This window comes from Madurella fahalii (assembly GCF_045866475.1).
Source record: "Madurella fahalii IFM 68171 DNA, scaffold_2, whole genome shotgun sequence".
NCBI lineage: Eukaryota > Fungi > Ascomycota > Sordariomycetes > Sordariales > Madurella > Madurella fahalii.
In genome coordinates, this window is record NW_027263972.1 from 6,270,860 (window position 1) to 6,286,213 (window position 15,354).

At 57.6% G+C, this 15,354-nt stretch overlaps 6 protein-coding genes across 6 annotated transcripts; 3 read left to right on the forward strand and 3 right to left on the reverse strand.

Moving 5' to 3' along the window:
- Positions 1 to 419: 419 nt before the first annotated feature.
- On the forward strand, positions 420 to 2,333 carry MFIFM68171_04591 (Putative epoxide hydrolase; the record flags this gene model as incomplete). Its single annotated transcript, XM_071060011.1, has 3 exons — positions 420 to 476; positions 538 to 674; positions 746 to 2,333. 3 exons carry the CDS (start codon positions 420 to 422, stop codon positions 2,331 to 2,333), a joined length of 1,782 nt encoding a protein of 593 aa, XP_070916112.1.
- A 416-nt stretch (positions 2,334 to 2,749) lies between these two features.
- On the reverse strand, positions 2,750 to 3,655 carry MFIFM68171_04592 (Nuclear pore complex component; the record flags this gene model as incomplete). The annotated part of the gene is made up of 2 exons (XM_071060012.1): positions 2,750 to 3,347; positions 3,408 to 3,655. The coding sequence occupies 2 exons, from the start codon at positions 3,653 to 3,655 to the stop codon at positions 2,750 to 2,752; spliced, it is 846 nt and encodes a 281-aa protein (XP_070916113.1).
- Positions 3,656 to 4,803: 1,148 nt separating this feature from the next.
- MFIFM68171_04593 (Long chain acyl-CoA synthetase 7, peroxisomal) lies at positions 4,804 to 6,585 on the forward strand (the record flags this gene model as incomplete). Its single annotated transcript, XM_071060013.1, has 2 exons — positions 4,804 to 6,420; positions 6,493 to 6,585. The coding sequence occupies 2 exons, from the start codon at positions 4,804 to 4,806 to the stop codon at positions 6,583 to 6,585; spliced, it is 1,710 nt and encodes a 569-aa protein (XP_070916114.1).
- Positions 6,586 to 6,976: 391 nt separating this feature from the next.
- Positions 6,977 to 9,313, reverse strand: MCM5 (minichromosome maintenance protein 5; the record flags this gene model as incomplete). The annotated part of the gene is made up of 4 exons (XM_071060014.1): positions 6,977 to 7,469; positions 7,528 to 8,933; positions 8,989 to 9,115; positions 9,177 to 9,313. The coding sequence occupies 4 exons, from the start codon at positions 9,311 to 9,313 to the stop codon at positions 6,977 to 6,979; spliced, it is 2,163 nt and encodes a 720-aa protein (XP_070916115.1).
- Positions 9,314 to 10,007: 694 nt separating this feature from the next.
- On the forward strand, positions 10,008 to 13,502 carry MFIFM68171_04595 (Vacuolar protein sorting-associated protein 54; the record flags this gene model as incomplete). Its single annotated transcript, XM_071060015.1, has 3 exons — positions 10,008 to 10,096; positions 10,152 to 13,151; positions 13,214 to 13,502. 3 exons carry the CDS (start codon positions 10,008 to 10,010, stop codon positions 13,500 to 13,502), a joined length of 3,378 nt encoding a protein of 1,125 aa, XP_070916116.1.
- A 1,012-nt stretch (positions 13,503 to 14,514) lies between these two features.
- Positions 14,515 to 15,212, reverse strand: MFIFM68171_04596 (uncharacterized protein; the record flags this gene model as incomplete). The annotated part of the gene is made up of 2 exons (XM_071060016.1): positions 14,515 to 14,798; positions 14,876 to 15,212. The coding sequence occupies 2 exons, from the start codon at positions 15,210 to 15,212 to the stop codon at positions 14,515 to 14,517; spliced, it is 621 nt and encodes a 206-aa protein (XP_070916117.1).
- Positions 15,213 to 15,354: the final 142 nt, after the last annotated feature.

Here is a 15,354-nt window from a genome sequence, read left to right on the forward strand (position 1 = left end):
AGGCGTGGAACGAAAGCGAACAATGGTCCAGTCCACGCCGGACCGCGCCAATATCCGGGTCGGTTCCGTTACCACGTTTGACATGTCGCTAGGCGCGGTTCTTGTGACCTCGCGTGTCCCCTTTAATATGACGCCCTGTGTCAAGCGGGCGTGTTATGCCGCGGCAATGGCTTATACAAGAGAACACATATAGAAGTCCGGCGTAAGGGTAGACGGCCGGGCCTGCGGTACCGAATGTGACTAATGCCATGCCTTACACCACCGCATCACGCCACTATAAGTCCGCTGTTTCCGTCGGGGGGCTCTCACATCGTTTTACTCTCCTGATGCACAACCCTCGTCTATAGCATTCAGCCTCCACATCTATGTCCCCTTGACGAACTGTCCAAGCTCCACGGGTTGTAGACAACTCCCCAGCCATGGCAGACACGGCTGTGTCTCCACTTACCGACGAAGTCAGGCCGTACAAGATACATGTAAGCCGATACCGTTTGTCGCACCCTCGTCATTCGTAGCAAAGACTAATAATATACACAGATACCAACCAAGCACCTCGACCTCACCCGCCAAAAGCTTGAGCTCACCCGCCTCCCTCACGAGGGTTCCGTACCCGAGTCTACCGCTGCTGGCACATGGCACCCAAAGCCCGTAATCGAGCCGCTCATTGATTACTGGTATTTCCCTCCAGATGAAAATAAAAGAAAAATAATAAAATATAACCCTTTTACTAACCAAACCATCCCAGGCTCGACACCTACACTTGGCGCGCAGTCGAATCCCGCCTCAACACCACCCTCCCCCAATTCCGCACCGCCATCTCCCTCCCAGGCCTCCAATCCCCCATCCGCATCCACTTCATCCACGCCCGCTCCCCGCACCCCTCCGCCATCCCCCTCCTCCTCATCCCCCCTTTCCCACTAACCAACCTCTCCCTCGCCACCGACGAGCTCCTCAAAGTATTCACCAACCCCGACCCTAACCCCGAGCAAGAAGAAACCACCCAGCAAAGCCAAGCCTTCCACCTGATCATCCCCTCCCTGCCAGGCGTGGGCTTCACCGACCCGCTGCCGGACCCCTTCCTCCTCTCGGAGGGGGAAGGAGAAGGAGATGGAGAAGGAGGGACGGAAGACGCAAACCGCGTCATCCCCGCCGTGGCCGCCGCGCTGGACACGCTGGTGCACGACCGCCTGGGCTACGCGCACTACCTGGCCAGCGGGGCCGCGCCGCCGTCGAGCCCCGGCGGGGCGGTGGACGAGAGGATCGTGAGGTGGCTTGCCCGGCACAGGAGCGCGACGTGCGCCGGCGCGCATCTGATTTCCCCCTCGGGGCTGCGGGCGCCGTCCTTGTTCTCAAAGCAAGGGGCCGGGGTCGGGGAGTGGGTGCGGTGGGTTGTTGCACGGGGCCTGATACGAGAGCATGGGGCTGGGCTTGGGTTTGGGGGGTATGAGGGGGCGGATTTCGCGGCGCTCGCTCGGGGACGGAAACGGAGACGGGCACGGACACGGACACGGACGGGGGGTGCGGGATTGCTGGCGCCCGTGAGCGAGCCGAATACCCTGAGCTATGCGCTCTGCGACTCACCGGTGGGCATGTTGGCGTTTGTGCTGAGGGGGTTAAGGTTGGCGGGGACGGCCGGGACTGCTGCTGCTACTGCTGCTGCGGGGAGGTTTACGCAGGAGGAAGTGGTTACGATGACCAGTTTGGCGTGGCTGCCCGGGCCCGAGGGGATGCTGCGGTTTTGGAGCGCGTGCGCGAGGCAGAGGGAGGAGGAGACCAAGGCGAGGGCTAAGCCAAAGGTTGCGATCACTGTGTTTACTGGGGTTGGGGGGAGCGGGAAGGGGAAACAGAAGGAAACGGTGGCTTCAACGGACAAGCAGCAGCAACAAGTCCCAGGGCTGTTTCCTACCGTGGAAGAAGTCCCCAGCGGAAGGGAGGAATACGCCCCACCAGCGTGGGCCAACACGCTCTTCGATGTCGTCTACACCCAGCGGGTTCCTGGTCCAAGCAGCGGGCTGCTTGCGTTTGAGCAGCCCGAGGTTATCCTCACTGGTGTGCGCGGGCTGGCGAAGGAGCTGTTGGCAAGGGATTCGCGACTTGTACCGGTTGCCTCGCCGGAACAGGTTAACACGGTACCAGCGCCGTCAGCACCGTCCATGTCTAAGACAGCTGCTGCAACCAGGGGGTCTCCGGCTCGAGGTGCAAGTACAACAGATCCGGAAGGGGACAAGAAAGACGGGGCGACCGGCGAGGAATTGGCACCGCCTTCGCCTTTCAAGAACCCGACTTCTGAAGGCGAGAGCCCGGATACGCTGGTCGAGAATCGCCGCCTTTGAAGTCGTCTGAAGAGTTCTGGGGTTGAAGTAATTTGATTTGAGGGAAACTTTTCTTTTTTTTTAATTTGTTTTTTATTTTTTATTTTTTATTTTTTATTTTTTATTTTTTATTTTTTTTTTATGTTCTTATTACTATTCGATGGCTGGGCCTTATTGAGATACCCAAGCGAGACGTGTAACTATGCGTCAACTATATCCTTACAGGTGGTCTGCTTGTGTTGGCAAAGAGATTAAGCTGGAAAGCTCGGGGCCGTCTCTCACACAGACATGCCACATGCGTTTGCGACCAGATGCCACAATCAGCAAACTCTTTGACATCCATGCCTGCTCCAGACTCTTTATTAATCATGTGCCGTGAGAACCTAGTAGGTAGCCGACATAATACACCCATCTATCAATACAAGCAAAGAGTTGCCTTATGATAAGTTCTGATGCAGCCAGCTGTTGCTTGAATTCCTCCTTCCCTTCTCGTAGAGCCACTTGCTGTTCAGGCCGACACTCGACCGCTTCCCGCCGGGGGTGGGAGTAGGAGGCCCGTCGCCAAACACGCTCGAAGCGGTGCTAGCGCCGAAGGCGCTCGATGAGCCAAACGACGACCTCGGCCCGCCGCCCACGGCCTTGTGTAGCAAAGGACTCGCCGCCGATGGTGAGTACCGCGAGGTGTCAAACTTTGACGGCGAAGTGCCCAGCTTAGACGACGAATACTGTCCAGAAGCCGGGCTGGCAATGTTTGAGAGAGGCGAGCTTGTGTAGCTCTTGATACTGGCGGGCGACCCAGCGAGCGACGGCGTCCGGGAGTATCGGGGGGGCGTGCTGTACACCGAGTTTGGCGTTGCGGGTCTAGAGCTCGGCGGCAGTCCGAGCAACTTCCGCTGCGCGGGTGTGAGGGGTATGTCGGCGAGGTCGTCTTTCGGCAGCATCAGAGGCGATAGCGCCAAGATAATGTTGATGATCGGAATCAAGAGGAGTGCGGCCGTCATCCAGCCGGTGTACTGCTTCAGCCCCGGGCTGATTCTGTGTAGAGATCGGGGTCAGCGTCAAGACTGCGATGGGCCCTTATCAGAAGCAACTCACATGTGGAAGGGCACATAGGGAAGCACCGTCGTCCGCGCAATCCAGATACCTGCGAGGGCTGCGGTATTGTAGACGATTGTCTTGACGTTCTTCCCCGAGAAGGCGGTCCTGTTTTGCCTCCTCGTGATCTCAGCTAAGCGGGGGTGCTTCCAATTGCCGGGGCTCTCCTGAGCGGGTGAGGCTGGTGACGCGATCTGTTTGACAGGAGTCATTCTGGCCTGCGCCGCGGTGATAGCCGGGGACGACATGGCGCTGCTTGATGATGGTTTGTCCTTTGCGCCTTGTCTGGAAGGTTGAATGACCACTAAATGTCGAGGTTCGCGTGGGTGCCGCAAATTCGTGATTCCCTGCTGTAGTATGTGGTTAGTAAGGTCGACAGGCCGGAGCCTGGGTCGCGCGCAAGCGGATCCTCCCTGGATCGCTGTTTTATTGTCTGTCGTGGTCTTTGTTTTGCGAGCGAAATGCACGCTCGCGGTTGAGCGCGAAAGTCAACATTCGGCCAATTCTGCCCAGGCGACAGCTCCAGGATGCACTGCCACTTGCCGCCAGCTGTTGATTTGACGACGAGGAGCGAGCAGCCTCAAGGGGGTTTACGTGTAATGCAGAGGGTTAGGGTTTATTATCTCGCCATGTCCACCACCGTCATAACTGGCAGAATCCGAACAGCGCCAGCGAACTCTCTCACCTGCCTGGTCCCGAAACCACCCAAACTCCCTCGGCACCTCCTCAGTTCAGCGGCAATAACCCGCCCCTAGCCTACCGCGGGATGCTACCGTACCTTATAATCCAAATAACCACCATGCTTTGACGGAGCTGGAACTGAGTATGCCTGACGTGAGGGACGTGTTATTGGAGCGGTATGGCTTCGATGATCGGTTTCCAAGCGGGCGATTGGAAGCATTAGACTTGCCGTCTAGAAAGCGGTATGAGAGAGATTATGTGGCTCCTACACTGGGGAAAGGACAGAGCGGAGAGTGCCTCGACGTATTGTCCGAAGACGTATTGTCCGAAGGATATGGGAGTGCAAGCCGAGTTTATGCGTGGTGTAAACACATAAGGTAAGAAGTCTTAACCTCAGGCACGTAAAAAGATCGGCTGGGCAAGTGGACGGGGCTGCTTGAGCTCGATTGATTGATTGGCGAGGTTACATTGGCAAGCTGAGCGGGGGGGCTGAAGATGTGGTAAGCGTGGCACTGTGCAGCCCTTGGTCCGCGCTCGCTCTCGGGCCATGGAAGCTTCAACGGTCCGTACGGACATCGGCAAACTGCATCCCGCCTTTTCGCAGCACCTTGCGAGAGGCCTCGGACCCAAACTTGTCGATTATATTCCACGGCCGTCTCACATGTTCTATTAGACAACGACGCCCCCCTTCCTCCGCAGCAGCCCGTCGACAAAGATGGCCTTCGACAATGTGCTGGTCAGTCTCGACGAGAGCATCACTGGGCTCTTCGGACAATGGAACCTCTGGACTAGTTTGATCGCGACTGCGCTTGTTGGCTTCCTTACCTACCAGATTGCTACGCGGCAAGAGCCGGACACGCATCCTTTCCTGCTTGCCCGGCAAGCCCAGGGTTCGCCTGTGCGGCAACCCGGCGAATCTCCCGTCTACCGATCACACAGCGCCCCCCATGGCATGCCCTTGAACGCCGGCTTGAATGTGAAGGACCCGGGTGCCTCCAAGTGGGCTAGAGGCCGTGACGGAGATTTGCGGGATATCTGGCGCCAGGCCGTTGCCGGCGTGCAGGAGGATGGCCCGACCAAGGGGGCTACCGGCCGCATCCTTACCGTCCTGGGTGCCGAGAAGGTTGTCGAGCACCGCTTGGACGACATCACTCGCCAGATCAATCTCATCGGCCAGCACATTCTCGACCAGGGTGGCAACCGCGTGGCCATCTACCTCCCGAACTCGGTCGAGCTTATCGTGACGCTATTCGCATGTGCCTTCTACAACCTAACCGCTGTGATCCTGCCCTTCGACCAGTCCGACGAGGCCGTCATCTCCATGCTGCGCCGATCCGCTACCGACACCGTCGTGACCGCTCCGGGTTCGTTCCCGTTTGACGTCGTCGTAAAGAACTACCCATCTCTGCGCCAGTTGATCTGGGTCGTCGACGAGGGAAGCAAGCACATGGACTGGAACGAGATCCCCCAGGGCACCGGAGGCAGCGTCAACGTCTCGACCTGGCAAGACATTGTAAACGACAACCCGTTGGATGCCGGCAAGACCCTGCCTCCTATGGAAGGGCAGAAGGAGCCCCGCGACGTCACCGTCTTCTGGCAGTCCAAGCCGGGCCAGCAGGAGGAAATGGTGCGCTTCACCGCCGCCAACCTCGTCTCTGCTGTCGCCGCCCAGCTCTTCGCCATCCCGACCTCGCAGCGGATGGGCCCCTCCGACCTGTTCCTCCCGGCCGACTCTCTGGCGAACACGCACACCCTCGTGCTCACCCTCGCCGCCCTCTTCTCCAACGCCTCGGTCGCCTTCAACTCGGTCGCTTCGGAAGCCGACGACCTGGCCACAGCGACGGGCGGCATCGCCCCGACCATCCTCGTCGCCACCCCGGCCGCCCTGCTCAAGACACACAAGGAGAAGAGCGGCGCCCTCGCCTCGTTCGTCGGGAGCAAGCTACACTGGCTGCAGACACGCAGCCTCACCCAGAACGGTGTCATGCCCGCCGCCGGCCTCTTCTCGAGCTACTACGACCGCACCTTCCGCCCGGCCATCGGTACCGCCCCTGGCAAGCTGCGCCTGATCCTGACAGCCGAGCGCGTCGGCGCCAGCACCCCCAAGCTGTCCTCAGCCGTGCTGTCCGATCTACGCGCCTTCACGGGCGCCCGCATCATGTACGCGCTGACGGCCGCCAAGGTGGCTGGCGCGGCGACCCAGACGGCGTTCTACGACTATCGCGTGTTCGAGGATCAGTGCTCGCACTTTGGCGCGCCTTTGTCGAGCACCGAAATCCTGTTCAGGGATACCCCCGAGCACAAGACGACTGACCAGGTTAGCAAGGGAGAGGTAAGTTCATACTAGCGCGCCCCTAGAGGGACCATTGGTATGTACGGCCAGCTAACTTTATTTCTCGGGCAGATTATCGTCAGGGGTCCTTGTGTTGCCGGGATGGAAGTGGCGTTGGGCGTGGCGGGAATGATGAGGGAAGACAACACCCTGGCGTATGTTTGAGGTGAAGGTATTTGCAACGAGACATGATTCTTTCAGCTGGATTGGACTCTTCTTGGATCTCGGATGGCACACAGACAAAGCAAGGACTATGCCAACCCGAGATCTATTCATCAAAGACTGAATTGGGGATTCTTGACGGATCTGGCAGCGTAGACTTATATAGTTAATCAAAGGTTTGACGTCACAGGAGACACCCTTTTGCCGGAACTGTTTTGGTATTTTAATGGTGCAGTATCTTATGCAAGACTTTGTAGAAACATCCATTCCCCTTGCTATATATTCTCCCAATGATATTTACCCCTGGAACCTACCCATCTACGCCGGCACCCTGCCATGGTCATTAACAATCAAATCAGTCCAAGAATACTCCACATACATATAAACCTCCCGCTCAAGCCCCGTTCCGGTAGACTTGCGCCCCCTGGTTCCTAAACATGATGGTATCCCTCCTCTGCAGGATCATCAGCGCCCGGTTCAGCGCCGCCTCGCTGAACCCCTTGCCCTCGACCATCTCCCTGCGCAGAGTCGCGAGGCTGGTGCTCCAGCCGATAGGCAGGCGGCGCTTGAGCTCGGCTTCGACGCGCGCCACCTCCTCGTTGAGCTCGCGGCCCCCTTGGTTGCTGCCCTGGTTGACGGCGTCCATGGTGGAGCAGAGGAAGAGGCGGATGGCCTCGTCGACGTGCTCCTCGGTCGCGACGGGGGACAGCGTCAGCTTGGCGAGGGACTCGGTGATGCGCACGATGGCCTCGAGCTGCCGGACCGTGATGGGGATCGAGGACCGCGCGTTGGCTTCAAGCTCGGACGCGTGCACCTGCTTGCGGATGGCGACGAAGTGCGACGAGAGCTTCTCGGCGGCTGCGTCCGAGAGGCGCGGCGCGCAACGCCTGGGTTTGGGCACTTAGTACAACAGGCTGGAAGGAGGCAGAAGAAGGGAGGCCTTACGATTTGCAATAGCTGACGTAGCGTCTCATTTTCTCGACGGGGATTTCGGCCTCGACTCGCTCCTCGACGCCGCGGCCGCCCATGTGGATGCCCATGACGTGCTTGGCGATGCGCTCGTCTTTGCCGCGTTCGTGCTCGTCTTTGACGATGAAGATCATGTCGAAACGCGACAGGATGGTTGTCTGGAAGTCAATGTTCTCGCCGGGCGTCTTCATATCGTCGTACCGGCCAAAGATGGGGTTGGCGGCGGCTAGGACTGATGTCCGCGCGTTGAGGATGGTCGTGATGCCGGCTTTGGCAATGGAGATGGTCTGCTGCTCCATGGCTTCGTGGATCGCCACGCGGTCTTCATCGCGCATCTTGTCAAACTCGTCGATGCATACCACACCGCCGTCGGCGAGGACCATGGCGCCGCCTTCGAGGTAGAACTCCCGCGTCGACTGGTCTCGCTGGACTGAGGCTGTCAGACCGGCCGCCGAGGAGCCCTTGCCTGATGTGTAGATGGCGATAGGCGCCACCTTCTCGACGAACTTGAGGAGCTGCGACTTGGCTGTACCGGGGTCACCCAGCAACAGCACGTTGATGTCACCACGGAGTTTCATCCCATCGGGAAGGATCTTCTTGGAACCTCCGAGGAGGAGGCACAGGATGGCTTTCTTGATGTCCCGGTTGCCGTAAATGGAGGGGGCGATGCAGTCAGCCATGATATTATAGAGGTCAGGACGCCGACTGAGCTCGAGGAATTCTTGTTCTTCCTCCTCCGAGAAGACTGCCTGCCCCTTGGCAGTCTGGTCGAGATCGGTCTGGATGCCGACCGCGCGAAGATACGGGGTCCGAATAGCGACGGCGCCGGTCGTTGAGTTCTTGGAGCCTTTGTTCTGGTAGATGGAGAAGATGCCCATGACGGTACACCGCGAGCCGGGCACCACGCGGTTTGTGAGGTAGCGGTCGGCGGATATCAGGACGTGGCGGGGCAACTCTCCGACTGGCACCTGGTCGGGTGCCTCCTGGAGCTTGATGATTTGCTGGTCGACGAACCTCGACTTCTCGTGCATGACAAAATACGGGTCTAGAGGGCACTTCTCGGTGGGATCGCCAGGTGCTCTGAATCTGTCACACTGCCTTGGGAGCGTTACGCCGCTGAAACCTCCCGAGACGTGGATGTCCCGTACGTGTCCGCAAGTGCGGCACTGGATGTGGAGCTCTGTCGCCTTAGAGGACATGACTGATGCGCCGATGACGATGCCGGGTACTCTAACCAGCCGTGAGATGGTGAGCGAGTCCAAGTTGCGGATTGATACATCTTCTGCGTTGGAGTGTAGGAGTAGCTGGTGCTCGGGGAGCTTGACGTTCGGTTCGTGAGGGTAAACAATCCTATGTGTACACCGCTTGAGGGCTGCCTCGAACTACAACAGCGAGCGTCAGCACGATTCAGGTGCCGTGGGGATGTCGTCGTCATACCAAAGGAATAATCTCTGCGGGTTCCGTCACCAGTCTGTGGGCAATCTCCTCGTTGAATTTGATGAGGTCGCCAATGTTGACGTCGCAGTAGTATTTCTTGAGGAGCGCATTTTCGCGCAATTGGTCTCTGCAGGAACAGGTCAGCTCCCGCACGGCAATCCCTGGTATCAAGGTCCGCGAAGACGCACCTATAGATAAATATGTTGTCGAGTCTGAAGTCGAGAATAAAGGACTCTAGCAGGCTGCGGACATGGAGGTTGGAGTCCTCGCTTTCCGGGAAGGAGTCCTGGTACAGCCGGGCAGTAAAGACAGACTGACGATCCATCTTGAGACGTTGCTTTTGATTCTACGCCTTGACCGGAAAAGAATCGTGTACGCGGGGGCACAGAAGAAGGTTCTCGACCGGCTGGTGGTTATGGAGGGGCAAGCTGCAGAAAGGGGACGAGGGCGCGCGACGCGTAAAACTGCCAGGCCCAGCGCGACTTGGGCGCGTATCGAGCAGGGATCTTAATTAGGTTCCTGACGGCCCACACTTCTCAGGCTGGTCCGTGCCGACAGCCCCTGGCCAAGCCTCACTGCGCTTTAATGCAATAAACAGGGCCCAGCTGACGCCGAGCCTAGTATATGCAGCTACAAGGGGGAGGATCAAAGCTACAACAGGCGCTGGCCGCATTTGGCAGTCAAGCCCAGCCAGATTCGTGGCTTCCGCCGAGCGAAGAGAGCCGGTAGCTCACCCAACCTTCTATACAAACGACAGTCCACCCGATCACGATAGTTCTCTGCAAACGCTGTCGCACGCGAGCAAGCCGCTAGCAACCGGCCATCGAGCATCGGTACGGCACGAATACCCCTCCGGCTCTCCTTCCGTGATGGCACCCCGGTAACAGCGCGGCCTCCGTCAGATTCACAGCAGCATTCTGTACCACCCAGCTTGGCTCTCTCACTGGTGTCCCGACTTTTAATGGTCGCCATTACCGCCGGGACTTCGCCGCTTGGCTGGGGAGACTGGGCGAGGCATCATGTTCTCGAATCCGGGGGCGCGCAAGTCCGTCGATAGCCTGTCGCCGGCAGTATCGGCCGGTCACCGGAGCGACTTCCCCTTCCACGGGTGTGCACAACCGCCATGAACTTCACATCCTCGATTAACGGCTAACAGCTTCAAGGAAAGCGCCTCACAACCCGCAGCCCGCAGCCCATCAGCGGAGAGGGTCGACCGCGAGCTCCATCCACTCGATTGGGGGTTCGCTCGACACGTCTGGAGGTTGGGGGGGTGCCGTCTTCGAATCGGGCCAAAATGCCATCTCGACCCTGCTACAGCCGCCCATAGTGCGGACTGGTCTCCTCCCACACACCTCCGCGCCCGCCTCGAGTGCCCACAAGCCTCCCACAGCGCGAGACATACCCCCGGTAACCCTGACCAACATCCCCCACGTCGAACCGTCCGAGTTCACTCCCTACCTATCCCAAGTCGGCGCCTTGTACGAACAGCTGCGCCGGATACAGGCCGACGAAGACCAAGCATCGAGCAGCTTGCATCGTCGAACATCCAAGACCGATGAGCTCGCCGATATCATTGATGAGGGCCACTTGCGGCCAGGTAGGCGCCCCGCCATGTCATCGAGGCGGACCTCGACCGCATCCATCACCTCTTTGTCATCGATAGAGGCGGCTACAACAGCGCGGCGATCAAGTTCGCGCACTCGGAAAGGACCCGCCCAAGGACCCCCACCACTTTCAACCATCCCCCCTGTGTACTTTGATGAAGACTTTCGCCTTGAGAACCCACGCATATTCGACGTGGTCAGCGAGCGTTCGGAGGTGGTGCGGCCCGCTCCGGGCACGGATGAGAAGGCTACGCCCAATGGTCAGGCCGCCGCGCCCCGCAAGGCGCTGGCAACGAATGCTATCCTCCAGGAGAAGCTCTCGTGGTACATGGACACCATCGAAATGCATCTCATCCAGTCCATATCCACGGCGTCAACCACCTTCTTCACGGCCCTCGGCTCTCTACGAGAGCTGCACTCGGAGGCTGCTGACTCGGTCGAGAGAATCAAGGGATTGAGAAAAGAGTTGGAAGCTCTGGATGAAGAAATCGCCACCGGCGGTCTCAATATTGTCCAGCAGCGCCGAAGGATGGAGAACGTCAAACAACTACACAATGCCGTCATGCAGTTGAGGGAGATTGTCGACGGCGTCGCCGTCTGCGAGTCACTAGTCGACGCTGGGGAAGTCAATGAAGCACTTGACAACATTGATGCTCTTGAGAAGCTCATCGCGGGCGAGGCATCCGCCAACCACGAGCACGCGCAGCTCAGAGACTTGAGGGGAGCTACCGCCCTCCAAGGCATAAGCAGCGACCTAGATACCCTCCGACTCCGAATCGGTAAAAACTACGAAGCAAGGTTTCTCAACACCCTGCTCACAGATCTTCGCGGTCACGTCGAGCGGGTATCCGCCCAGGAGGTCCTGATGCGTTGGAGCAGTGCTTCGATGCGCGCTCGTGGGGCGCACAGTCGTGAGCCGTCGGCCTTCCCCGCCTACTTGTCGGCAACAGATGCGATAAGAGCGGAGCTCTTGACGAGCCTAACAAGCTTGCAACGTGCAAAACATCTCACCGCTGCGGCGAGTTCGTATCGCGAAGCGGCACTTCGGGAAATCAGAACCATCATCCGGCAGCCGCTGCCCAGCTCCAACGACGACGATAATGAATCGCTGATGTCCACCTCCACTAGGACGGGGGGTAGACAGCGCTCACAACAGGAGAGGTCGATTACCCTCGCTCGTAACTTACGGGCCTTGGATCCCAAGGACGCCGAGGAGCTCTTGACCAAGATTTACATAGGTGTGACCGAGGCCATGAGGAGGCTGAGCACCCAAGTGAAGGTCCTGCTGGATGTGGCGAGTTCTATTGGCGACTCGTCAAGTCCCTCTGGACTTCAGTCTCCCCCGCTCAGATCGCCCCCTTTCAGCCCTACAACGAGGCAGATATCGGCCGCCGCTCAGGAAGCCCAGGAAGAGATACACAGGGCTATGGATATTGCCAATCTCCTGGGGCAGGCGGTCGACGTTGCACAAGAGAAAATCGTAAAGATATTGCGCGTGCGGTCAGAGCAGAGCAAGCGCCTGGACCTTGTCTGGTTTCTCCGGTACTTCACGCTCAATCTCCACTTTGCCAACGAGTGCGAGGCCATCTCGGGGCGCAGCGGCACAACACTAAAAACTGTCGTCAACGGCCACATCAAAGACTTTATCCAAAATCACGGAGACGCCGAGAACAAGAAGCTCGCCCAGGGGATGGAATCAGACCAGTGGAATGCCGCCGACTTCAGCGACAACGACACCGAGTTGCTGAACCAGATCCTCGAAGCAAGCACTAGGGATGCTGCCGCATGGACGGAAGGCACTCAGATATGGATTCCCCATGATGAAACCGAAGGTGACAAGGAAGTTGATCTCGACGCGCCAACTACCCAAGCGAACGGCAGTGGCAAGACAAAGACACGGAGTGCTGTTGTCGAGTCGGAGAGCTTCCTGCTTCCCAACTCGGCCATTTCATGTATGAACGGCATGGCTCGTTTTCTACATCTTGTGGCTGCCATCCCGTCCATGACGGCAGAAATATCGTCATCCCTCATCGCATATCTCCAGCTATTCAACTCGCGCTGCACCCAGCTCATCCTCGGAGCGGGAGCAACACGCTCGGCCGGGCTCAAGAATATCACGACAAAGCACCTGGCTCTGGCATCACAGGCACTGGCGTTCATGGCGGCAATCATCCCGCATGTCCGAGAATTTGTTCGACGGCACTGCGGTACGGGGGCCACCGTGTCAACAGTCATGGGCGAATTTGACAAGGTTAGACGTGCTTTCCAGGAACATCAAAACAACATCTACGATAAACTGGTGGAAATCATGACGGGACGGGCGCTAGCCGGCGCCAAGAAGCTGAAGGCGCTCAACTGGAACCAAGGAGCCGGCAACACGGCCAATGAGTACATGGAGACGCTAGCCAAGGAGACCACGACCTTGCACCGTAACCTGACCAAGCACCTCCCCGAGGGCACCGTAAGGTTAATCATGGTTCCCGTGTTCAGGAACTACAAGGACACGTTCGGCGCCGCATACCAAGGGGTGGAGCTCAAGACGGAGCAAGGTCGGGAGAGGTATGTTTTCGTCTACAGAAGCTGTCCCCTTCGGACATACACACACACTGACGGTTGTGCAGGATGCTCGGGGATGTGGAATATTTCCAGTCTCGTCTGGGCAAGATCGACGGGTTCGAAGATGCAGGTGACTACCTGATCAAAATCATCAAGAGTAAAGAAGTCACTGCTCCTGAACCGGCGCCAGCCCCTGCAGCAGCATCAGCACCGACCTCCACACCATCTCCGCCCGCCGCGGTTGAATGGGATGACGGGAAGAAGTCGGCAGAGGAGTCTGCGTATTTGCAAGCTCAAGCCGCGGCGAAAGTGCCAGAGAAAAACGGGGAGGCCAGCGACGGCAGCAAGGCGTAACGGGGATTCGATGACATAATTCTATATGGAGGTATAGATAAACATGTGCTCTGTATACTTTAAATGGGACGCCTTTGACGTCTTGAGGGATGGACCGCACTATGGGAGCGACCTGATACAAGCCAGTAGAGTTACAAGTTCAAAGTGCGTGCGTCACCAGCTAGATATTACCTATCGCATTCTGGGGTTGTCAGTTAAGTCCTTGGGTGAACTGCCTGGCGTCGCGACAGGGGATATGGATGGCATGAACTTCTAGAGCGGGATTCCTCCAGAAGACCGGCGGTTGCTAAGAGCATGCCCGGGTGAGGTTCTATCCATCTTTCTTTGTCCATGGCCATCTTCCACTTACGTAGCTCGATACCAGTTTAAACGGTCTTATTCGGGTGTGGCGTCATGGTTCGGCGCTACACAGAATAGCGGCTATCACGGGGTGAGATGACGGAAGGCTGCTTCAACCATGAAGTGGTAGCTAAGGTAATAGTTGTGTAGGGGTTTGTTTCCTTCCCACGGTCAACACCAAAGAAAAAAACAGTTATCACATGCCAAAATAGGTGTTGGAGCACATGTCAATGATCTACACATATTCTTAGATTCTCACTTCGCTATCATTATGCTGTCTCTGGAATAGAGTCCGCTGGTTCGTAAGGGCCGAACGAACCGCCGCTGAAATGGTATGATCAACGAGCATCACGATGACAACAATGACAACTGAGCTACTTTTCATGAGTTTTGTGCGGCATTTTTATTATTATTATTATATTTTTTTTTTTTTTTTTCCCCCCTCCTACTGAAAAGAAAAGGTCAACGCACATATGAGTAATGAAAGGGAAAAAGAAAAAATAATGGTAGAATTGAATGGGGAGATATAACTGAGAATGACGGACGACGGTGTAGTTACAAAGGTAACCTCAAATAGCTTCGCCCTTCTCCTGTTCTCAACCAATACACAAGTCCTCCAAACGCCCTGCTATCCCTTCTCTCAGTCCACCAAGCGGGTCTCCAAAGCCGTTATTCACTGACGAATACGGCGCGGACCACCAGTCTTCCATGAGCGACGGGACAGGTTGCCATTGTCGTCGTCGATATCGTCACCAGCGTAGGTAGGACCGGAAGATCCCTGGAGGGGTTCAGCAACGGCCTTATTGTTACGGGGGCGGGTACTAACGAGGGTGACGATCAGGTCCGTCTCCCGAGTGCTCTTGGTCTGGACGTCGTCGGGGTGATAGTAAGCGTTGTCGCAGGGGAAGGTCTCGCAGCCCGAGGTCGGGCCGTTGCCGCTTGCGGGATACACAAGATCTGCCCCCAACAATGTCAGTCATGTGGTGCCCCTGGAACAGACGTGAAAGGTGGGGATTGGCCCGGATTCAACTTACGGACGCCGTCGTAGTCATGGACATTGACAATCGCTGAGACATCGAAGTAGGTGACGCCGTGGGCCTGGTTGAAGGAAGTCTCCATGAGCATGCCGGGGACCACGGGGCGGCCGTCGATGACGGCGTACGCGTTGCCCTCCCAGGCCCACGGAATCGTCACCACGACTGAGTCGCCGCCGGGCACGTGGACGTTGTCGATGTTGGCGTGGCCCGGGTTAGACATGAAGTAGACGGTGCGCGGAGACCGGTCCTGGGACACAAATGTGACCGTGTTGCTAGCGAGGACGGTAAGGGCCGTGGCCAGGACGGCGAGGACGATCTTCTGGAAGGACAGCATGTTGGCGGACTTAGCACGAGATTGGAATTTGTTCTTGAGAACTGAGAAGTGCTTGTAAGTCTCCGGGCTGGTGCTGTCGGTGTCGAGGGGGTGCGTAGAATGTAGTCGTTCTCCAGCCAGCGGGAAGCTATCCCTTAAATAC